Source organism: Kwoniella botswanensis, chromosome 1 (assembly GCF_036426115.1).
Source record: "Kwoniella botswanensis chromosome 1, complete sequence".
NCBI lineage: Eukaryota > Fungi > Basidiomycota > Tremellomycetes > Tremellales > Cryptococcaceae > Kwoniella > Kwoniella botswanensis.
Genome location: NC_088599.1, coordinates 1906279 through 1928727, shown reverse-complemented (window position 1 = coordinate 1928727; position 22449 = coordinate 1906279). Strand labels below are relative to the sequence as shown.

The window sequence follows — 22449 nt, the reverse complement described above, 5'->3', positions numbered from 1 at the left end:
GCCTCACAAAATATACAACATAGCTTTATCATTTCGTCTTGCCAGCCTTTTCTTCTCCTCCGGCTATATGACACATACCAACGCAAAAAGTTCCTTTAATATAATCAACCATAACCAGGCTTACCAAATACCATCTGGTCAAATCACCTCTTTTATCCATACTCTCTTGGCGTGTGAAGGAGGAGGATCTCATCGCTGACACTGTCATCTTCGTTGTCATCCATCTGTCAGTGGTGCGAAGAAATCGACATACAAAGCTGGAGGAGTAACTGCGGATTTACGGTCATCATAACAATTACTATACACAGCATCAAGCAAAGACAATACTTCAAGATACCCACATCCCATCCCATTAATACAGAACAATCTCTCTTTGTCAAGATACACCCGGCACTCTCATACAACGTATAATCGACTCTCTGTTCATCATCAAACTGTAGCATAAAATTTTATTCGATACCTATCTCATCATCAAATCGCTCAACCACTAGAGGCAAAAGGAGCCATAACATCTGGTAGACTCACAACAAGGCTGCTTTGATCACACGCTTGGATCGTCCTCATACTTGAAAGTCAAATATCAGCAACGAATCTGACACACACCTAGTAGTATGTCTTCTTCAGCGGCTGCATCACAGAATGCAGCTACGCCCCAAAGCTCAGTAGCTGCAACCTCGACATCGGCCGCAGCGTCTTCCGCCGCTCAAGCCTCGACTTCAGCATCAGCATCAGCATCAGCATCAGCAGCTGCTAGTAGTGCGGCAGCCAGTGCAAGCGCAAGTGCCTCAACTTCTGTAGCTGCTTCCTCCACATCCTTATCGACGTCACAATCCGCCTCTGGTTCAAGTTCATCCTCAGCAACAGCATCCACCACAGCTCTATCAGCAGATGTGATAAGTGCCACGGGAACAAATGCGACCTCATCAGGTAGTAAGAGTCTGTCAGGAGGAGCGATTGGGGGAATCGTTGCCGGAGTGATCGTGGGGATAATAGTGGTGCTTGTTTTGGCTTGGATATGGAAGAGGAAAAGAAAGTCTAGAGGAGAGAAGGTACCGCCTCCGTGAGTTCGCATTACTGCTACGAGACTCATGACATGCCTCCCCCTCCCATGTCAGATCCGTAGAGGCTGATTTTCCTATCTTTGCAGACCTCCGATGAGACATGCCCAATCGACTATGTCTCGAAGTAGACAGTCCACAATGATCGGCGGTGGTGTGAGTCATCAACGTCGGCCAAGCACATATTCAGCTTGTAAGTTTTCTTGTCTATTGCGGTAACAGAGCATCAAGCTCACTAGTGGTTCAATAGCCATGGCTCCACCTCGACCCTCCTCGACATTCGCTTCTCATTCTCGATCTCCCTCGTCCCATATCAACTATCCCATCACTACCATGGCCTCTATGAACCACGATGCATCTCCTCCCATGCCACCTTCAACTTCGTCCACTTCTTCCGATTCACCGCCTCTTTCGACCGGAGCCAACACTCCCGCTCATCCCTTCCCATCACCCGCGGCGGGCCACAAACCGACTTTGACCCCAATTGATACGTCTCTATCACGAGGTGGTTCAGCATCAAGTGATGATCTCAGAGGCGACCCTAGACCCCGCCATGTAGCTTCCATAGACCGATTACGCGGCGAAGGCAACCAATCAGGAAATGGTTCAGAGCGAGCATCATCACCAGCATCTTCCCGACATCCTTCTGAATCAGGTGTAGACTACTCTCGAGGTAATTCACCTCATACTTCGATGGTTGGTTTACCTTCACCTGGTGGACCGCATGGTAGGAACTCCTACCCTTCACCTAGATCCTCGATAGGTTATCCCCGACCTGGAAGTATGGCTTCGCTCGGTTCGTCAAGGTATCTCCACGTTGGCCCCGCCGGTAGAGCACCCCATCAAGGTAGACCTATCCAACTTACCATGCCTACTTTGTTGGGTGCGAGACCAGATGAGAATGGCGATTTCTTTGGACAGACGGGTAGATTAAATGGTGGATATCAGTTAGGTTTGGATGAGATGGGTAGGATGAGGAGGATATCTAATAGACAGTATAATGAGCAGGGTGAGTGATACATCCTCATGTTAGTCCACTGACGATCCGACTGGGCTGATTGTTATTTGGCTCGGTCAAGATTACCAACCATCCCCTATACATACACGAGCTCCATCCAACACCTCCCTCTCCAATCGATCCAGGCAAGGTTCAGACGAAGGAAACGTCCCCCCTATACCCGAAATAGGTGTAGGTAATAGTGGACCACCAAGTAGGAATCAGACCCCTGTACCTAGACCACCACCAGCATCAGACGTGGCGGATCCTCATATGGTCCTACAAAGGGAATGAAATCGAACAACTAGACTGAGGACAATTTAGATATGTCTGATATGTATATGGACTTTTTCTAATTTTTTTCATCTTGACACTTTTTACAATCACCATTTGTTACCTTTCATCATCAACAACTTAGTTCAACTTATAAAAAAGGCTTGAAGGATAAAGCCAACATAAACGATACATTACACGTATAGTATCATGAACTTCTGTTATTCAGTGTATGGACATTTCATCAAAACATTCTCGCTGCTTCAGGAACCCCAAACACAGAAGTATGTATGCATTTGAAAAGCAGTGGCCCCTAGATATAGTCATTCATATATAATGAGATTTGACATCGCTTCAATGAGAAGAAAACGAGTCCTTCCATATCTGCATTTTGCGAGTATCGATGCAACAAACAACCAATCAACAAACCCTCATACTATACCTATGCGAGTACTTTCTTCCTTATTTCTAGCCTTTGCAATCCATCGATGTTCAGGCAAAAGTTTGAATCCTGTCATCCTGATGTTTTCCATCAAAATATGCACCGACCGCACCGACCCTTATCATACACACAGACCCTCATGCACACATACACATGACTCACCCTGATCTACACGTGCATAACCCTCATTCACCTCCTTTGACGTTACCAAACATCGCTATCCATTTATAAAAAGATCGTTTCTTCAACATCTTTCCCAATTCTTCACTTATCTGCAAACGAAAAAAAAACTACAGCACCCGGGATTCCCAAGTGGTCCCCCACCTTGGTACTAACCGAGCGATACCCAAGTTAACTTCGCAGAGCGGACGGGATGCGGTGCTTTTTGGGTTCTATGGCCGTAGATGAAAGATGAGCTTTCAACAGTCGTTATACAGCGTACTAGAGACGCCCAAAGGAAGGAGGGGTCCTTTGGAAGATGTGTTTTGATGGTACCTTTGCACTAAATTAGGGTGTAGTGCAGTAGTCGTGTTTCAAGTGTTGACTCGCACGGACATTAATCTGCGGGATGATGTAACCGGCCGGTTGTCCGATCGCCAGCTAAGGGATTTGACCAACATCTACGAATGCTTGTTGTTCATTGTTCATGCCATAGCTATACATACATCTGTCATTCACGTCGCACACAGTGTTGAGTGGAAACGAACACAAGAGTGAAAGATGATAACGTTGACTATCGTGAGTCAATTTCAATACATCGTGAAGCTGTTTGGCTAATTCCATTCGTCCTCTTTCGTCTTCAGGTAAGACATGGTGAATCGACAGGTACGAATTACATCCCTCAAACTGGCAATGAGGATCTTCATATACGGGCTCTAACCATGTATGATCATACACAGATAATCTCAAGGCCGTCTGGGCAGGTTGGGCAGATGCACCTTTATCCGTACATGGTGAGCTTAGACTCGATATCGATAATCAAGCCTGAAGTAATTTGTGAATCATCGTGCTGATCGAATGCATGCTAGGTATGAACGTGAGTGGACTCACTCTATTTTTCAACGGCATAGCAATATTCGAAAATCGGAAGAAATACCTACCTAATGTTTGCGATCGTCCATAGCAAGCGAAAGCTCTCGGGGAATCATTCAAAACCACAAGGATACATCATATATTCGCTTCTGATCTGTTAAGAGCCAATTGGACCGTGAGTGTTTCCTTTCATCATCATCATCAATACGGAATATACGGTGACTGATGAAAGCACTGCCATTTTTCGGATTGTGTGTTGTAGGCTCAACAGATACATCGTAATCAACCTGAACCGAAATGCCAGATGATCACTTCTGACCTTCTGAGAGAACAGCATTTTGGAGATGGTGAGTCGCAAAATCCCCATTTCGTTTTCGCAATGCAATAACGTTGATCCATACGAGATTTCTTGAGGATTCAAAAGGACTACGAATGTAACTGATCTTATCTATTCGGATACCTATTTAGCCGAACGTAAACCATTTGGGGAGAAGGGGGGATGGCAGAGGAAACCCGGTCGATCATTCAAATTCGAGAATGGTGAGAGTCTGAATGATGTCAGAGATAGAGCCAATGAAGCGTGAGTCAGATGTTCGTTCTAACATTGGATCTATCACTACCTCCGCTAACCCTCTTCTGCTGATTTTGATTTGATGTTCGGCTTTAGGATACGACGCTTTATCGAACCTATCCTTTCGGAATGTCACGGCCAACCGCCATCGTCACGACATGTCGTGGTTGTAGCTCATGGGATATTCAATGCGGAATTTTTGGGTGCTCTACTAGCGAGGAGGAGGGATCATAAGCCGTTGGAATGGGGATATAAAGGTGAGTGACCGGTAGACCTCTAGAAATTTTTATATCATTCTTTGGCGAAAATGGGCGTCTGGTCTCGCGACAACTTATCATCATCGGACATCGCTGACAATATGGACGTTATCCCGAAACAGGAATGACAAACGTGAGTACCCCTGATTGGCCCAGTATAGAGTAAAAACTCGTCAATATACTGAGATCGTACTTTTGACTAATTGATAGACCGGCTGGACCCGAGCAGAATTAGGATACATCGATGAATTCTCCCGAACGCCCACTCCAGCCAATATCACCACCAACCCCTCCGGTCCGATCTCCCCTTCTTCCTCGCCCGCCTCTCCTCCGCCGTTGGAAGAAGATGATGAGCTCTTACCAGGTTTGACGATGAGGATACTGTGTACGGACGTGACGAAGCATCTTGAAGGTGTTCATAGGCAGAAAGGAGGGATTGGGTCAACGGGGTATGATCAGAAGCAGGGCGATATTAGGAAATTTTTTGGTGGAGGTGGAGCATGAAAGCCTGAGATGGCATTGAGATAATAAGATATGGGTAGAAAGCGAATTATGGTTATTACTCTACATATCGCTCAATCTTAAGGGATGGCAGCGAGAAAATTCGTCGTCGGAACGACAGAAAGATTCACTTCCGACACAGCCCAGTATCTCGCTTTGTCGATGCAATGCATAATGTCATTATAGTCATCAAAGATGAGTTGGGGGTTTATGTCGTATGTATGCTTAGTGATCTATATGCTCTAATAATCTATATCTTCTTCACCTTGTAACAGAGCTTCTAGCCTTCTCTCTTGTAAATCACGTTTCATCATTGTAATCACATCTTCCAACCCATCTCCATCTAATACGTTCTGGAGGCCGGTGATGGTGAATCCGAATCTATGGTCTGTAAGTCGGTCCTGTGAAAAAAGTCCGTTAGCGACGATTATCACATTTATCGACCATTTCCAATGCACTGCAATGATCAATGGAATGGATCGTTGTTCAAGAGCCCAAACCCGCGAAAGGTCAGAGAGTGAGTGAGGGAACACAAGTATGACCCACCTGATTGAAGTTATACGTCCTGATCTTATCGCTCCTATCGGCGCCTTTAACCTGATCTCTCCTACTAGCCCTACGAGCTTCGACTTCTTCGTTATGTTTCTTCTCGCTCAATCTCGCTCTTAGGATATCCCACGCCCATGCTCGATTCTGTCCCATAGGTCGGCAGTCAGCGTGATGTCAGCGATACTGATAGAGCGATAGCAGGTGGACAGCTGATCATGACACACCTGATGTTGTGATCTCGAATCTTGCATGGATACAGTTATACCCGTTGGTATATGAGTTAGACGAACAGCAGATTCGGTCCTGTTGACATGCTGACCTCCTGCTCCTCTCGCTCGCATTACGTCAATCTTGACGTCTTTCGGGTCGACTAAAGGGGATTCTTCCGTATCGGGGTAAATGGGTAATACCTGCATGTTGCACCATGTGATCAGCTAATCTCCTTGCCTGCGTTTGAGATGTATTGAGTTTATCGATTGAGATGAGACTTACAACAACAGCAACTGTACTCGTATGTATCCTACCCATAGTCTCATTAACGGGTATCCTCTGTATTCTATGTACGCCCTTTTCCCACTGCATCAACCCAAAGATCTCTTCTTCATCTTGAGAGGCATAAGGTGAATGATCGAATTTCAGAGTTAATTCTCTAATTCCTCCACCTCCTTTCCCACCTGATCCTTCAACTTTAGACAACTCCTCGATTTTCCATCCCTTTTTCTCGGCGAAACGGACATACATCCTTGCCAGGTCTTCTGTACACAAGGCAGACTCCAGTCCGCCGACACCAGCATTGAGAGAAATCATACATGGTAATAAAGCTGTGGAGGGGGTAGGTAAGAGTAATTTGGGTAGTTCATCAGTTAAGAGCGTATCGAGTTCGGCACATAGATCTGTGTGCTCGGTGAGGAATAGATCTCGTAATGTGGGATCGGGATCGTCCAGTTCAGGTTGAAGATCTATTATTGACTAAATGACCAAATGAGTGGATCAGATGAAATTACCACTTTCAAAAGTAATCCGATACTCACCTTCCTCAAACCCATATATTTATCCCACAACTGAGCTAATGGACCTAGTTCTCGCTGTATCTTCGCTCGACCAATCTGACCTTGAACATCGGTCACTTCCATTTCCTATCACAGCATAATAAGAAGTGTTAGCTTTTTCACCTCATCACTTGCTTGCAGATTTAACGTTGGTAGATCCTACATACCTGCTCTATCGTCTTCTTATATAGTTCCACTCTAGCTTTGGCACTTTCGATCAATTTCGCCTGTCTCTCTTCTATCTCGGTACACCATCGATCTTGAGTCTGATCTATTTCAGCCTCGGTCGTGTATCTACGACTTTGCCATATCCTGAGAATCACTTTCGGTATATTCCTATGACTTGTGGCTACCGTCGTGCTTGTGTATGATCGATTCTGATGATGCGAAGAGGAAATGGATGGTTTGAATTTTGAACATCCACACGAACATAATCTGTTGATTATGGGGTAGGCAACAGCAGGTACACTGAAGAACGCACGTCTAGGTAGACGGGGTATCGATCTAGAGCGACTAGCCAGGACCATACCGGATCGTTCTAGGATTCCAAGATCGTTGATTTATTGAGCGGTCGCAATCAGAAAATTCATCCCTCAAATCGACAACAGTTCCAACTTTTCTGTTTCGACTTTTCGAAACATCCGAGATCCGAGGAAAGTTGAGCCACGTGTACGACACGTGATACAACTATGCTAGCTTTCTGTTTTTCGGTAAGTGAACCCTCCTTGAACATTCAGTTCTTCCCATCTTGCATGCTTCAACGAAGTGAAATAGCAAGCAGTCCGTCATAGCAGGCTGGCTACCTGTGTGGAATCTCTTGGCATCTATGTGTCTATCTCTACTGACATCATCATCCTCAACAACTTCTGACAATCGCTGTGCTATAAACGCAATTGAGGTAATTGATCGTACCTGGATATGATACAACAGAACAACGATGAGATCATCACACATCAAAACACATCAAAACACATCAAAACACATCAAAACACATCAAAACACGTCAAAACACGAGATAACGTCGTGTTGCAGCTATCCACATCAGAACACGAATATGCAAACATCCCTTGTCGGCGTGTATGGGTGTATGGGTATAAATTATGGGTGTATGAGCAATTCAACACCCGAGGAACAAGGGATGCTGTCCTACTGACACAGGTGACGTCGAAGGGGCATTGGGCATTGTCTCTGACTTCACATCCATCAACACCAACCCTTCTTCAAGTCATAATCAGCAGTATATAAAGTCACCCTCTCAACTACACAAGCACCAGGTCCACAACCTAGAAGCAGAAATATCAACAGCGATGTTAAAATCGACATTCCTCCTCCTCTCCGCCTTACTCAGCTTATCGGTCCAAGCTCTACCAGCTGATAACGCTACGGCATACTTCTCTGGCCTCGAATCATCCTTGATCAACAATGGTTTATCCGGGTTATGGAATGCTATAGTCGTTGCGAACCATACCGACACTGGACCTGATTTGATCAATAAGTTGTATTCGGATGACCAGTTTACGATCTACGCACCGAACAATGCTGTGAGTCTTTCGATCTGGTCACATCCAGAAAGCAAGAACGACTCGACTGACTGACTAATTGATGGTTTTGTGATATCGATTATACATGTAGGCATGGGAAAGTAGTGGTTTGTCACAACCTCCTGCTAATGGTGATTTGGTGTCTTTGCTATCCTATCATGTAAGTTGATCACTTGTTCACCTATTCCTCGTCTCATATGGACTTTGCTTTCATCATTACGACCCGGTAGTAACCACTTGTTAACTTATATATATGATTGGCCGTATCCCTTCTTTGAACGCAGATCGTCCAAGCTACCCTCAACTCATCTACGGATATCGCCCCCATCCGACATCACACCATCGCCTTCACCGAGCTCCGTTCTCCCACAGTCGATCTTCCAGGAGATCAGACCCAGGTGATCGTCCTTGAGACGGCAGTAAACGCCACGACAGGGCAGGATGTCAATGATGGTACGGTTCTGGTCAGAGGTGATAATTGGAATGCTACTAGTGCAGGAGACCAATTCGTTTATTCTAATTTACATATCCAACCGATTGATAAGGTAGTTCTTCTCACTTATACCATATATGACTGCGCTGAGCATTCTATCTCATGTGATGTTCGTAGATCTTAGCAGTTGTAAGTGCGCCCTGTCAAAGCGGAACTTCCACGCTTACATCACTCTTATCGCCTAGCCCTCACTACTCCTCGAAACCCTCTCTCAGTCTGGACTAGCCATCGCGGCCAACCTCGGAGCGACCTCAGCTATATCAGCGATATCCGATGCAGGTCTGAACGATACCTTGTCTTCGGAATGTCACGGCTGTACATTCTTCATACCTGTCAACGCTGCTATCGACGGTGCGACCAAATTCACTGGGTTGGGTAATGATGAAAAGAGGAATGTACTTCTCAACCATGTGAGTGTCGTACCTTGATACTAAGTTTTGTTGCCAGTTGAGACCAGCTGGTAGTGGGAAGTGAATTGGATCTAATTTTGGTCTTTCCCTACAGGTCTTGAATGGCTCCACGGTCTATTCACCGGATCTCAACCCAGGAAACGCCTACATCACCTCAGCGGGTATGCCATTAATTTACCTGGCCGGTGATCAAGGGAAGAAGTTCGTCTCGGTCGGTCAATATAGAGCGTCTATCTTGAGGAGTGATATACCAGTATCAAACGGGGTGGTTCATGTGAGTAAAGAAACGCGGACCCTCACCATTGTATTTGTACAACATATCTCGTTGGAGTGACCAATTGTACTGATCCTCGTCTCTGTTTGCTATATGTCTAGCTGATCGATACTCTCATGATTGAATCTCAAAACAACCACGAAAGAGCCGACTCAGCGTAAGTCATCCTCTCCCCTCCCTGCCTTGTCAATATGAACTATACTTTACAATACTGATTGCATAAGCTGGGAAGCAGTGTAAGTTCAGCAGCGTCCGAAGCCGAATCTCGTACCACCACCACCAACGTAATTGGCGTAGGAAATACCCAAGCTCCTTCGACTACTTCTGCAGCTCAAACCAGCTCAGCTGCTACTGCAAGTTCGACTCAGGCTGAGAGTTTTGCTTTGAGAAGTATGCGGGGACCAGGGGATATCGAAAGTGCATTGAAAGTTTCGGTTATGGCTTTGGTCTTGGGGAGATTATGGATCTAATCGCACAACGCACTACAGTATACAGCATTATACTGTAGTCTCCCTTCAATCATTATAATCATTTTTTTTTTTCTTTTCATTCATCTTGATACACGGGTTTTATAGCTATAGGATTGAGTACACCCAAATATTCATATTCATACTCTCACATTGCTGTGGTTCGTAGATCGTATAATTGATGATCAAACAAAACACAAATACAACAAGTTACACATACAAATTTTAGTTTATTTGCGGATATTCAATTTATACTATCACAGCTCCTCCTCATCAAACAAGTTCATTCCCGATTTTGCCGTAATCATTCCTCTAGATTCCACGGCATGCCTCCCACTCTTATTCATCTTTCCTCTTATCATGCTCCAGCTGCCCACTGGTCTCAATCAACCTTTCGATCCACCTGAAATCCTTATTCTGATACCCCATCTTATCCATCCACTCTGTCACAGCATCCACATCCTTATATTTCTCAGGTAACCCTTTCTTCCTCAACTTCTCACACCGAGCTTCCGTCCGGATTTTACGCTGTTTCCTATCTTCCCTCCTCTTCTTCACTTCCGCTTGATCTTCATCCGATGATTGTTCCGACTCGGGAGTAGAAGCTTCTGAATCGGATGTGACGGGTTTGTACTTTGCTCGAAGGAGATCACGATAGTATCCTCGAATTCGATGGTATAGCTCGTCCTCTATTGAATCCACCAGTCAGCTACACTTATAAAGGAGGGAAAGTGGCGAGTAGCTCACCCCAATGAGTCATCTGATGGAACACCTCTGCTCTCTGTTTACAGAAACGACCTGCCATCATGCATCAGCTAGCTGGCCTGAATTTGACAAGACCAAGGAAGAGCTGACTCACCCATCAACAAAGAATTAGGCGACTTCTTCCTATTCCTCTTAGTAGCTTCCGATACATCAGAATTCTCCGATTCTTCCGATTCAGATTCAGATGACGAATCGAGAGGTTGATGAGTCTCCTTATTGTACGGTTCTCCGTCCAGTGTGACTCTAAATCGACTCATTCTTCCGCCCATGTGACACGCATCACACCCGGGTTCGGCATAAAGGAGCTCTTCCACCTGTATTATCGACTAGATCAGCCGACGCACCTCAAATGCTTGGTTCCACAACAGCTTACATCAAAAATAGGATATCTTTCCAACGCCTTGACAAAGTTACTTCTCCAAATTTGACTTCTCACTCTCAACTGTCGATACCCAGTCATCCTGTCTCTGAAATGAGCTAGTTGAGGTACGAAGTAATCTGACGATTCAGAAGATAATGGGAAAGCCTTCTTTCCTCTCATGACCAACATGACTAAATAATGAAAAACGACCTTGAACTTGAATTCTGGTGTCTGGGCCGAATCGACTGAAAACTCATGTGGGAGCTGAACTTGAACGGCCATCGAATCGTCCGCAACGATGAAATCATCGTCGCTATACCTGCCACTGTTGCGAGCGTCCGTAGGCGTAGGAAGACTTTCGTCAGAATCCGAATCATCCTCTGTCGTCGATTCTACTATACCCAAACGTCTATTCTTCAACTTTCTTATATTACGTTGAGCTGCAGTTTCTTTAGGTCTCTCGCGTAATCTCGTTGCCGATTTGAATCGCTCCGGCTCATCCATCTGCAAATCATCCACCATATTTTCCTCTTCCTCCGTTGCCGCACCCGTATCATCATCATCTGGATCAACAATTTTATGCTTCGCTCGACCCTTCTTGGCTGGAACTGAAGCTTTATTATGCTTGTTCGAAGATTTGAGTGAGAGTGGAGCAGGTTTTTTAGATTTCTTCTTCTTGATAATCTCCTCTTCGCTACCGATATCACTACTCGAGATAGCCTTTTGCTTGCCTTTGCCTTTATCTAACTTTCTGAAAGGAAGGACAACGGCGACTGGGCCATCTGATGAAGGCGACCGGGAGGGAGATGGCCGGCGAGATAGGATAGGCGATATGTTCCTGGAAGCTGAGGAGGGCTTCGATGGGGAAGGTCTTTTGATAGGTGAAGATTTCTTGATAGGTGATTTAGAGCGAGTTGATCCCCTTTTACTCACATCCTCCTTCCCGTTATCAGTGAGTATGTCCAGATCCTTATCTGACAATTCCACTTCCAAGATAGGCGGTAGGGAATCGTTCGAGACTGATCCATGATCTGGTGAAGCTCTCCGTGATCGTATCTCGACGATAGGCATATTCAATTTTGACTGACCTCTTTCTCTACTCGAGCTTGATTCTGGGACTTCGCCCGCTTTCCCTTTTCCTTGTCCTTTTCCGTTTGAACTGGTCTTCGATTCAGATGATTGTGATATTGATAATGGGGTATAACTCCTTCTTTCCTCTTGTGACATTCTTGAAATTTCCACTATCACTTCGCTCCTCGTCCTCTTCAAATTCAGTCTTGGTCTTCCTAGAGGTTTGGTGGAAGAGGAAGAAGGTGGTTTAGCGGAGGTAGCTGATTTAGGTGGTCTACCTCGACCTCTCTTTGTAGGTGGGGATATGGGTATTATATCGTCATCCTCTTCTTCTTCCTCAATATCTCTCGCCTTTCCTTTCCCTTTGCCTGACTCATCATAATCGATTGTACTTCGCTCGCGCGTCTTTCTAGTTCCTCTTCTAGGTGGGGAAGGGAAAACTTCAATCTCATCATCCGTCAAATTCTCTTCTCTCTTCTTCTTTCGGGCGATCTCAACAGCTTCCAACCTATCATTCCTCCTTTGAAACTTCTGAGAGGGAGTTCCTCGATAATTTGGGTGAATATATCCTTGTAGAGGGTACGAGATGAATTCTTCATCTGGGTCGGTATCCAAAGCTTCATCTCTATGTTTTCTCTTCCCACCTCCTCTACCTTTCCTCTTCGGCGTAGATATCTCAGCTACCTCAAAATCTTCCTCGTCTTCATCTTGATCGTCGAAATCAGATTCTGAATCTTGGACGGTCTTCCTGAGCTTCCTCTTCTGAGTCATAGGTAGATCCTCAATCTTAGGTTTCTTGTCCTTGTTCAACTTGATGTGATCCAGCCCTTCTGACCCCTCACTATCCGATGCCCTGTCAAACAGTGGTTTGACATTACGAGTGGTTCGAGTACGAGAGGGTCCTGCTTGTGATGGGTTGTGGTCGAAGTGGGAGAACAGTGTGGTTTGCTTTGATCTGGACTTGGGCGGCATGGTGTCACTGAGGAGGGGATTGAATCAGCTGACGTTATGCCTGTCAGTGGCCAGTCAGAATCGGCTCACGCTGTGTATTGGCTTCATTTATCTCGACTGGGGATGCGGTATCGCTGCAGTGATATGAATAGTCGGCAGATGGAGAGAGGAAAGAAGAAGGAATGATAGGTGGATCACATGATTACGGCTGTGTTATTGATTGTCATGTTCAACTCGAAGGGGAGAGGACCGTGCACCGTGTTTTTGATTTCATGTCCACGTGGGGGATAAATGATCCCGCTCATCAACAATCAGCGACTTCTTCCTCCTCCTCTCGATGGACATGATCTTTACTCATCCTGACTCCCGACCTATCCGCAACATCTTCCCAAGCGGGTTCCCACACTGAACGACATGGCTAACCAAACACGACCCTGTGAGCTGACGGCCTGATCCCCTTACGATAGAGCCGAGCTGACAGAATGCTCCTGTCTTTTAGTCCCGAGGGATGGACGATTGATCTCTCTTATATTAGCTTCAAAAGGTATAGAAGATACGGATGAGAGAGTGATTCATCAACTGTTGGATTTCGCTCATCGTGAGTATCGCTCACTTCAATCCACGAGACCAACGGTATGAGAACAGCGTAACGTGCTATTCAACCATTCTACCTCCTATCTCGGAAGCTCATGATAGCGCTTTGATTAAAAACAGGCTATACAGCAGACGTATTGCAATCGGCTCAGTCTTTATCAGACCACGCATCACGTAGTGGACCAAGCTCCAACAAAATTGAAAAGGAAGATGTGGAATTAGCTATTCAATTGAGAAAGAGGTACGAGTTCTTCGAAGCTCCTCCCAGAGATGTGAGTGGTGGTCGAGATTTTCCCCGGCGTATCTTATTTTATCTGTTTACCAGAAAACGGATGATGTTTTGGTACTAATGATGCTCCTCTTATCGTATACAGTATCTAGCGACTTTAGCGCACGAACTAAACTCTCAACCACTCCCAATTTTACCCGAATCATTCGATTTAATCAAACTGCCTCCTCCCCATCAGAGATTGGGTGAAGTCAATTTCGATATCGTCCCTGAGCCAGACTTGAACCTCACAGAGAACGAGGAAGAGGACGAAGACGAAGATGCAAGTGGATCAGAAGAAGAAGATCAGGATCAAGACCAAGATCAACGAAGTGATGGTGGGGATAAACCTAATGGTGTTGCAGAGGAAGATGGGGACGAGGATGAGGATATGGAAGAAGTCGGATTGACAGATGAGACGCAGCAGCAGCAACAACAGCAGAGAGAAGTGGATGAAGATTATGATATATAGTAAAGATGCTCATCACTTGAGAGCGAGAACCGATATCTTTAGAAACGATCAATTATCGAGGAGATCTAACATGATAAAGATACGATATCAATGTTGTACAAAAAGGTAGAAATCCTATTAATGCAATGCATATGTGAACAAACTAGACGAATCCCCTATGACTACTGTATGATATATTATATGAAATCGATGGAATATTGTATTTGACTCGTAATGATCAACATCGATCATATCTTTCGCAAGATCCATGCGGAATGCAAATGGGCTAGCTAGGAGGTCTAGAACCCGTATTTTGGCTCTGTATAGACCCTCCCGACAATCTACTATGCGTCGACAGTGCATCCTGCTGGGCATGTGCTAATTCGGCGTACCTATGATATCCGAAATCATATATATGATTAGCTTCTCTCCCTTGCTCATGGGTTCAAGGTAAAACGACAGTAGGTGAAACTCACAACATCTTATATCGTACGAGCTCGTTCTCGGTCTCTTCCTTCTCAATCTTACTCATCACGAGTTGTCTTACCAATTCGACATGTTCTTGGTTCCTGATCACAGCGTATCGATCAGCTCAGGTCAGGTGTGTTGCTAGGAAACGTTAATCAAACAGCTAGACACTTACATGGTAGCTAAACTACTCTCAAGTTGTTTCCTATATACAAGATTCACCGTCAGCTGCTTCCACCATGCAAGCGAAGAAACGAGCTCACACTTGAGCACTCAAGTTCCTATTTGCGTTCCTCAACGTATCAATCTCCAGTGCATGTCTGTTCTGATTTTTCTGCTGTTCATCCCATTCCGAAGCGTACGAATCGAGCGTGAAAGGTGTTCTGCCAATCCCGCATGGTCAGCATATTTCCTTGATTATAGGTGTTGTTGCGCCTATACTTACATGCGAATCTCATAAGCGTCTCTAACGAATTCATTCGCTTTCCATTCTTCTTCCTCCTCACTACGCGATTCAGAACCAGTTGGACTGGAATTACCGTGAATTCTATAAACTTCAAATAAATCCGATTGGAGGAAATTCAAGATTTGTTCGAATTCCAATTCTAACAATTTGTCTTCCGACTTCTTCAAGAGTGCAAGTGAGAATCGGAATATCGCTTCTATACCTTCTGCGAATACTATATCCAATACGCGATAGACCAATGATAAAGGGAATCTGAATGGACATAAGACACTACATCAGCACCTTTGGGGACATATGAGGTATTTTCGATTTCGATCAGAGATGACACACGACATACGACTCACCGATAACTGAATAGCGTCATGAACCATTGAGCAGCATATATACTGCTTTTCACACCTTGTCTGACGAAATGCGTATGCAACAAAGGTAAAATCTCTTCTACCAATCGATCAAATTGGAATAGACGGAGTTGTAAACCTCGCATTTCGGCTGTATAGTGCGATCGAAGGTTGTAAGAGTCCATCAGTCGGACGAGGACACAGAACGCTTCTTCGTCTGGCATCTATGCGGTGCATTAGCGAAATGCGTTGAGGAATCAAACAGACATGGAAGAAAGGCGGGTGATAGAAGAATGAGTCGGGATAAACATCAGCAGAAAAAAAGTGGTGGAGAGCGAGGAGCGATACTCACGTTTAACAGTAAAGCTGCTACTATAAAAGCTAGACCCTGTGTATAACCCACTTCCGAATCGTAACTAACTCACAGTCAGCCATGACACGATAGCACATCGAGAAATCACTCACAGACTGTAAGCTTTGACAACCATGAACAAACCTTCTTGTCCTATACCCGCATTATCCTGGAAATATTTATGATTCGGAAAAGTCCTGTTCAGATCTTTCTTTATTGCTTTCTCGTGAGTTGAAGGGATCTTCAATAAGGCTTTATAGGTCTCTTCTAAAGGGGTAGATTTGGAGGATGACATCAATTGCCAGATTGCGCCTCTGCGAGTGAACCGTAACATTAGTTCAATCTTCACTCTGACATGTATGTCTTATCGCCTTATCACGAGATTATGCAGCGTCATGTATCAGGCCAAACATATGATGTACTTACCTTATGACAGGTGGTATTCCCATTTGTATAGCTTTACTCAACTCTTTCGGTCTCTCCCTCGCTACATTCTCGAAATCCTGAACCACCGATCCCCAGAAATTCCAATCTACCATCTCTTCTTCTTCTTCCTCACTCCCATCCTCATGTTCACTCTCTGTCAAAGCTTTGCTTTCTCTTTCCCTTCTCATCTCCCTAGCAGCGGATTCCATCTCGTTCTTCACTCTCTCAAACCCTTCTCTGATCGCCTGACCTCCTCCCAGCTGAGCTGATATTCTTCTATCCCTCGAGGCTGTCGACGAGTCCACGCGATGTAAGAGGAATGCAGAGGAGGTCCCCTCAGAGGGATTACGTTCTAATATCGTTGGTCGGACTGGTGTCTTTGGATCTTCCTCAACTGTATGGGCATGATTATGGGTATGGTTGTTGGAGGAATTGGATCGAGTGGAAGTAAGGAAGCTTGTCATGGTCGATTTCCACCCTCCGGTTGTACCTCCCTGAGAGCTCGTGGAGCCAGATCGAGAAGGTTGTTGAGAGGAGGATGAAGGACCAGCTTCGGGTTCGGTCGATGAAGTGGAGGAAGATGGAAATCCGAAGTTTAAAGAGGACCCAAAGAAAGATGTTTTATTGTTGGAATGTTGAGTCAAAGGCTGTTCATTAGCTGGAGGAGTGGTAACAGGTTCAGGTAGAGTATCAGATATATTCATTGGTACAGGTGGATTGGATCTTTGTCGAGTCAATGATGTGGGCGTTGTAGCTATTTCATCTAATTGGGATTCAGCTTGAGGGGTATCATTCGATAGAGAAACTTCTTCGAATTTCTGTATGTTTGCTGAAGCTGGTGAAGGTATATTGATCGATAAAGAAGAAGGAGATACAGATCGATTGACGAACGGTGAATTCAATTTCGATCCAGGTGACTCCAACACGTTTTCGCTTATTGGTGATGGAGAAGGTGAAGGTGAGGTGGACGGCGATCTTCTTGGAGATGGACTTAATTTCTTGATTGGACTGGTAATGGTATTCACTGGTATAGATCTGAAAGTAGGTGATGAAGATTTGGTTTCGAACATTGCTGCAGCAGCTTTCACTTTACTTGATCCTTTTTCTTTGACCCCGGGAGTAGATTTTGACTTTACAGGTGTAGTATCATCTCCCTCGGCTTTCTTAGGGGAAGATGACGGGGAGGGAGAAGGTGATGCTTTGGGTTCCATGTTGAAGGATGATACGGATGGTGTCAACACATCCTCGGACAAAGAGGATTGATCGTCCATTTCGGATTCTGATGCAACGTGTATCTGGTGTGACAGGCGGGATGAAGATGTGCTTGAAGGGGTATTATCGGTGTCGGCCACGGACAGGGAAGGTGAAGAGGGTGACATTGTACTTTATCGCTCGCTCATCGGATATCACAGGGTGCCGTGTATGGATTGACTGACCAATGTATGTGGATCTGCCTGTCTATGGCACTGTATGCTATGGTATGATAGTGTTACCATCTTGACTGACATCCGTCTGTGTTCATCTTGAATCTCATGCTCTCGTGTGTTGGATGGACTGATCTACCCCGCGTTTTAGCTGCAATCACCCCACATGCACGTCCCACGTGGTCCGCACGTTGTCAAGCAAGAATTTTCAAAATCACAACCGAAGTCAAAGCATTGTTGAGAGTGGATAGGCTGATGAACACGATTCAAGTTTGCTGTTCCCCTGCCTATAATCCCAGCAAGAAACACCACAATATGGACAAAGCATCCTCCTCGTCCCAACCTCCAAAGGTAAAATCATCAAAGAAACAGAAGAAGGATAAGGCTCCTCAGGCCATCTCACCAGAGGAAGTGCTTTCGGATGTCGACTCTGATAACATCGATCAAGATATGAATAACGACAACGACAGTAACAGTGGATCATCCTCTTCTTCTGGCGATAGCGAGAGTGAAGTAGATAGTGAGGAGAACCTGGAAAATACAATGCCTAATAAGAAGAGTAGTGAAGTTGCTAATACAGCAGCTGAGAAGAGAGGAAAGAGTTTAAGGTGAGCAGCTGACCAGATGCGACGTCTTGAAATGTTATGAGGAGCTGATTGATAACACTGTGTTCGACAATGATGCAGGAAATACGAACCACCTATAGGTATGACAGAACTGAGAGTATCGTCCGCATTCACCACGTCGCCTTTCGAATGGGATAATTTGGCGAATAAACCTGGTGTGGAACTTTGGGCTATCAGAGTACCTAAAGATGTGAGCTCGGCTGTCCTCTTGTATCTGACTGTTCAAAAAATTCTCTTGTTCAAACTTCATTGAAATTGAAATTGAAATTGAAATTGACTAACCCAATGATAATTACCTAGCTAAAACCATCCCGACTATCCTCTCTTCAACTCACCCTCCCCTCTAACACCTCAGGATCCATAACCGGCTCACTCAAGACTAAATCCCATCCATACACTCTCTCAACGGCCGGGACAAATATACATACCAAGACGAAAGTGGACGAGCAAGGTCGACAGCCCACTTCCGGACCCGGAGCAATCGATTCAATGAGGATGGACGTCGATCAGAGTACGCCGAGGGAGATGAAAGTCGAAGGAGGGGAAGAGATGGACGGCTTGAGGCTGTTGGTACCGAAAGTCAAAGAGGGTGGAAAATTGTTTGTAGGTGAGTGTCACCGTCATATCACATGTAATGGACGATAAATCCTATTCACGCGTCCATCTGTTCTTGGACTGATTCAATATGAAAACATAGCTGCAAAACCCATAATTCGTAAACTTATTATAACACCTTCAATCGAACAACCATCCACTTCCACTTCCTCAATCATTGAGCCCGCCTTGCCATCTTTCCTATCGAACCCTACCACAGATGCGGCTATAACGCAAGAACCAGCCAATACCCAAACAAAGCGAAGTCAGCCAACGCATTTGCTCAAATTCAGGAATCTAGCGTACGGATTTACCACCCCCGGACCTGAACATACGGTTGTGAAATCGATGGATGTTGATGGCCAGGGTCAGGATGGTACTGCCGTGGAACCTTCAAGTCAAGTAGACCCAGTGGACAAGGTGAAAGACAAGAAGGAGAAGAAAGAGAAAGAGAAGAAGAGAAAGAATGAGAATGGTGATTCTCCAAAAAAGAAGAGCAAGAAATCGAAAGATTAAATGCAATACACAATCGTATTTTGCATTTCAAGATAGATTTTGTTGATCGGTATCGAAGAGTGGAGGACTTCTTGTATGTTATCGCCATGCTTTTGTTCCTGCATATCTCATGGTCACTTATGATGATATGCATCATATTTATGCCTTTATACAACAATACAAGATATTGATACCTTGTTCCATTCAAGAAACGATACTCTACTCCACTGAAAAAACCAAAAGACCATTATGTCATTGATAGAAAAATGACTATGACAGCTGATCAGTCTGTCCATACAAAAGCTGATCAACTGCACAATTGAAATATGCCAAACATATTTGACTAAGCTAGAGCCAAACTGTCATCTCCCCTGAAAACGTTGTACACTCTTTTCGCTAATGCCTATATCACCCACGATCAATCAGCTCAACTTGATCAGAGCTCCAGAAGATCTCAAGACTCACCTTGTTCAACTTCCTTCCATTGGCCGTACCGTTCCTCAACGTCTTTATCTGATCTCCATACTATCAGCGATTTCTCCCACCCATTGAGGAAGCTGATTTGGAGACAAAGCTATATACATACCTCACAATCTTGCAACATCCCTTCCGCTCTCTCAACCCCACCCCTCCTTTCAGCTTTCTCAAAAGCTTCCATCAATTCCTTAAAAGTGGGATATTCGCTGGCTATCCCCATAGACGCACTTGGCGTTATACCTTGTACTTCCTGTAACATCAATTCAAGAGTTTCGGTAGGGTTGGATCCTTTTCTGATACCGTCGGTAGGACAAAAGGCGAGATGGGACTTGGAGATCAGTTTGTACTGTCAATATAAGATGATATCAGCTTGAAGCACCTCATGGCCGATATGACTGTCGCCAGGCGATCAGATATTCGCGGGAATGTTATATTCTTGCGAAGGATGAATCGAACTTACCGGTCTTATAGCTACATCCGCAGCGATATTGTACACCCAATCTTCGATATCTTCAGTCTTTTCGACTAATTACGGGAGAACATAGCACTGTCAGTCTCTCCTTCGTCTAATCGCACTCCTTCCGTATTTCTCGAGAAAACAATTCAATGCGACGTGACTCACCATTGACCAAGAAACACCTTTGTTTCACCTGTAATCTCACCAAAGCCATTTCTATAATCTCTTTATCGGGTCCAATCCTACCGCCATTTCTTCCACCTTGATTTCGATTGGCGGTAGTCGCACCACTTAATCCCGCACGAGCAGCAGCGGTGAACTGTTTATTTGCCAGCGACTTCATCTTACTATGATACTTCTGCAAACCTTTAATCATGATGATCAGTTGATCATTCACCGTCAGACCCAAAGTCAACTTGATGTCCGATACCCATACATTCAATTCGTCAAGCCTTTCTTCTTCATCCGGTGATTCGCAAGTGGAAGTGGGAGCGATCTTATCGACTATCTCTTCTGCATTGATCACCAATACGCATATCCCCTCCCATATCCATATAGGTTGATCTAACGGTATGAATTGTTTCTTCTCCGGGTCCCATCTTGCTTTCAGATGTCGTTTGAACTTGATCAATCCATTTATGCTCGATTTATCTTCAGTCAAAAACTTAATTTCAGAGTAATTATCGGTAATTCGTTTGGTTATTTCTGGTAAGGCTCCGGCGATGGGTGAAGTGGGTTGGGATAGGTCTGATGAGAGGTAAAGATGGATTTCACGGACGGTATCGTTCTTGCTTACTCGAAGCTGAGTAGGTATGGGAGCATATCAGAAATTCGTGAAGATGGGACAGAAGGGAGATATCTGTACTGAGGGTAATTTCACGAGACAGCACACTCACCCGATTCACTTCTGCCAACTTCCTTTGATAAGATTTCTCAGCTTCTTTGGCAGCCTACAAGGTCATTGTCCTCGATCAGCTGAGGTACACAACTTGACGTGACATGACAACATACCTTTAATATATCTTTCTGTAATTGCTTCTCAGCCTTTTCTTTAGCCTTCAGAGCTTCTTTCTCTTCTTTCGTCAACTTAGGGTTAGCAGCGATAGCGTTCTAGATGAGTTATTGCAGATAGTTGTTGACCATCAGATCAGCATGATACTTACTTGAAAACACCGACTGAACTCACTGTTTCAGCGCCAGTATCCTCCTCTGTATTCTTCTGACGTTTCTCCGCTGTTGTCAAGGCATCGTCGGCTGTAGACGATTTACGCTTCTTGACTTTCTTTTTCGTTAAGGGTTCCTTCTCAAGTTCGACTAAAGAAGGTGCATCGCCTATCAAGGTGTCAGGCGTCTCTGATGTGGTATTGATATCCGTAAGGGAATCGATCTGTATGATAAAACTCGAGTTGGCTCGTCTTCCTGTGTATCAAGTGTGAATATATTTGAGAAGTGTTGAACACACCTTTGATAATATACTATTTTCGAATCTCCCGAATTTATCCATCAAAGCTGATGACTCCGATATATCCAGTATCAAATCCTCCTCAGCTCGTCTTTTCCCTTTCCTATCGACTCTAGTGACTACGTCTTTACTCTTCTTCAGCAGTCGAGATGATGAGGGACCGGCAATGGATGTCGAGGTAGTGATTGTAGACGAGAGGAATGCACATATATCTTGATCGTCCTCCTGATCTTGTGTCTCTTCTGGGTCGGAGTCGATAAATATCGGTACGATTGCTGATCTGTATCCAACAAGCATTAGGCCCAGGGAAGGTCGTTGGTCTTGTATGAAAGTGTGAAAGGTATGCTCACCTTGAAGAGCTGCTCTGCCCTATTCTGGGATTAGGTTGAGTCTGTGTGATACCGACGAAAGCAATCTCCTCATCTGACACTTCTTCGGTATCGCTAATTATCACTATATCGCCTATCATCTCTCTATATATCAGCT

General features: G+C 44.8%; 9 protein-coding genes and 1 non-coding gene across 10 annotated transcripts; 5 read left to right on the top strand and 5 right to left on the bottom strand.

Moving 5' to 3' along the window:
* Positions 1–611: 611 nt before the first annotated feature.
* On the top strand, positions 612–2349 carry L199_000752 (uncharacterized protein; the record flags this gene model as incomplete). The annotated part of the gene is made up of 4 exons (XM_064886511.1): positions 612–1060; positions 1148–1251; positions 1309–2067; positions 2138–2349. The coding sequence occupies 4 exons, from the start codon at positions 612–614 to the stop codon at positions 2347–2349; spliced, it is 1524 nt and encodes a 507-aa protein (XP_064742583.1).
* A 709-nt stretch (positions 2350–3058) lies between these two features.
* On the bottom strand, positions 3059–3173 carry L199_000751. The gene has a single exon (XR_010449942.1). It is a non-coding gene; the product is annotated as a 5S ribosomal RNA (ribosomal RNA).
* Positions 3174–3490: 317 nt separating this feature from the next.
* On the top strand, positions 3491–5134 carry L199_000750 (uncharacterized protein; the record flags this gene model as incomplete). Its single annotated transcript, XM_064886510.1, has 10 exons — positions 3491–3508; positions 3574–3595; positions 3670–3723; positions 3799–3806; positions 3894–3977; positions 4065–4149; positions 4271–4382; positions 4470–4630; positions 4753–4763; positions 4841–5134. 10 exons carry the CDS (start codon positions 3491–3493, stop codon positions 5132–5134), a joined length of 849 nt encoding a protein of 282 aa, XP_064742582.1.
* A 239-nt stretch (positions 5135–5373) lies between these two features.
* L199_000749 (peptide chain release factor 1) lies at positions 5374–7256 on the bottom strand (the record flags this gene model as incomplete). Its single annotated transcript, XM_064886509.1, has 6 exons — positions 5374–5532; positions 5678–5824; positions 5905–6090; positions 6173–6649; positions 6712–6816; positions 6897–7256. The coding sequence occupies 6 exons, from the start codon at positions 7254–7256 to the stop codon at positions 5374–5376; spliced, it is 1434 nt and encodes a 477-aa protein (XP_064742581.1).
* A 780-nt stretch (positions 7257–8036) lies between these two features.
* On the top strand, positions 8037–9917 carry L199_000748 (uncharacterized protein; the record flags this gene model as incomplete). The annotated part of the gene is made up of 8 exons (XM_064886508.1): positions 8037–8270; positions 8362–8430; positions 8555–8815; positions 8881–8892; positions 8949–9173; positions 9268–9447; positions 9549–9604; positions 9683–9917. 8 exons carry the CDS (start codon positions 8037–8039, stop codon positions 9915–9917), a joined length of 1272 nt encoding a protein of 423 aa, XP_064742580.1.
* A 336-nt stretch (positions 9918–10253) lies between these two features.
* Positions 10254–13083, bottom strand: L199_000747 (uncharacterized protein; the record flags this gene model as incomplete). The annotated part of the gene is made up of 4 exons (XM_064886507.1): positions 10254–10603; positions 10662–10712; positions 10774–10993; positions 11053–13083. The coding sequence occupies 4 exons, from the start codon at positions 13081–13083 to the stop codon at positions 10254–10256; spliced, it is 2652 nt and encodes an 883-aa protein (XP_064742579.1).
* Positions 13084–13476: 393 nt separating this feature from the next.
* On the top strand, positions 13477–14396 carry L199_000746 (uncharacterized protein; the record flags this gene model as incomplete). Its single annotated transcript, XM_064886506.1, has 4 exons — positions 13477–13498; positions 13562–13660; positions 13777–13928; positions 14031–14396. 4 exons carry the CDS (start codon positions 13477–13479, stop codon positions 14394–14396), a joined length of 639 nt encoding a protein of 212 aa, XP_064742578.1.
* Positions 14397–14661: 265 nt separating this feature from the next.
* On the bottom strand, positions 14662–17807 carry L199_000745 (uncharacterized protein; the record flags this gene model as incomplete). The annotated part of the gene is made up of 9 exons (XM_064886505.1): positions 14662–14767; positions 14852–14944; positions 15019–15048; positions 15107–15226; positions 15289–15561; positions 15654–15874; positions 16003–16066; positions 16116–16316; positions 16429–17807. 9 exons carry the CDS (start codon positions 17805–17807, stop codon positions 14662–14664), a joined length of 2487 nt encoding a protein of 828 aa, XP_064742577.1.
* Positions 17808–18167: 360 nt separating this feature from the next.
* On the top strand, positions 18168–19588 carry L199_000744 (uncharacterized protein; the record flags this gene model as incomplete). Its single annotated transcript, XM_064886504.1, has 4 exons — positions 18168–18460; positions 18539–18668; positions 18779–19085; positions 19176–19588. The coding sequence occupies 4 exons, from the start codon at positions 18168–18170 to the stop codon at positions 19586–19588; spliced, it is 1143 nt and encodes a 380-aa protein (XP_064742576.1).
* A 322-nt stretch (positions 19589–19910) lies between these two features.
* L199_000743 (uncharacterized protein) lies at positions 19911–22432 on the bottom strand (the record flags this gene model as incomplete). Its single annotated transcript, XM_064886503.1, has 10 exons — positions 19911–19970; positions 20033–20080; positions 20154–20390; positions 20505–20569; positions 20667–21303; positions 21398–21451; positions 21513–21611; positions 21688–21888; positions 21964–22243; positions 22314–22432. The coding sequence occupies 10 exons, from the start codon at positions 22430–22432 to the stop codon at positions 19911–19913; spliced, it is 1800 nt and encodes a 599-aa protein (XP_064742575.1).
* Between the last annotated feature and the right edge of the window lie 17 nt (positions 22433–22449).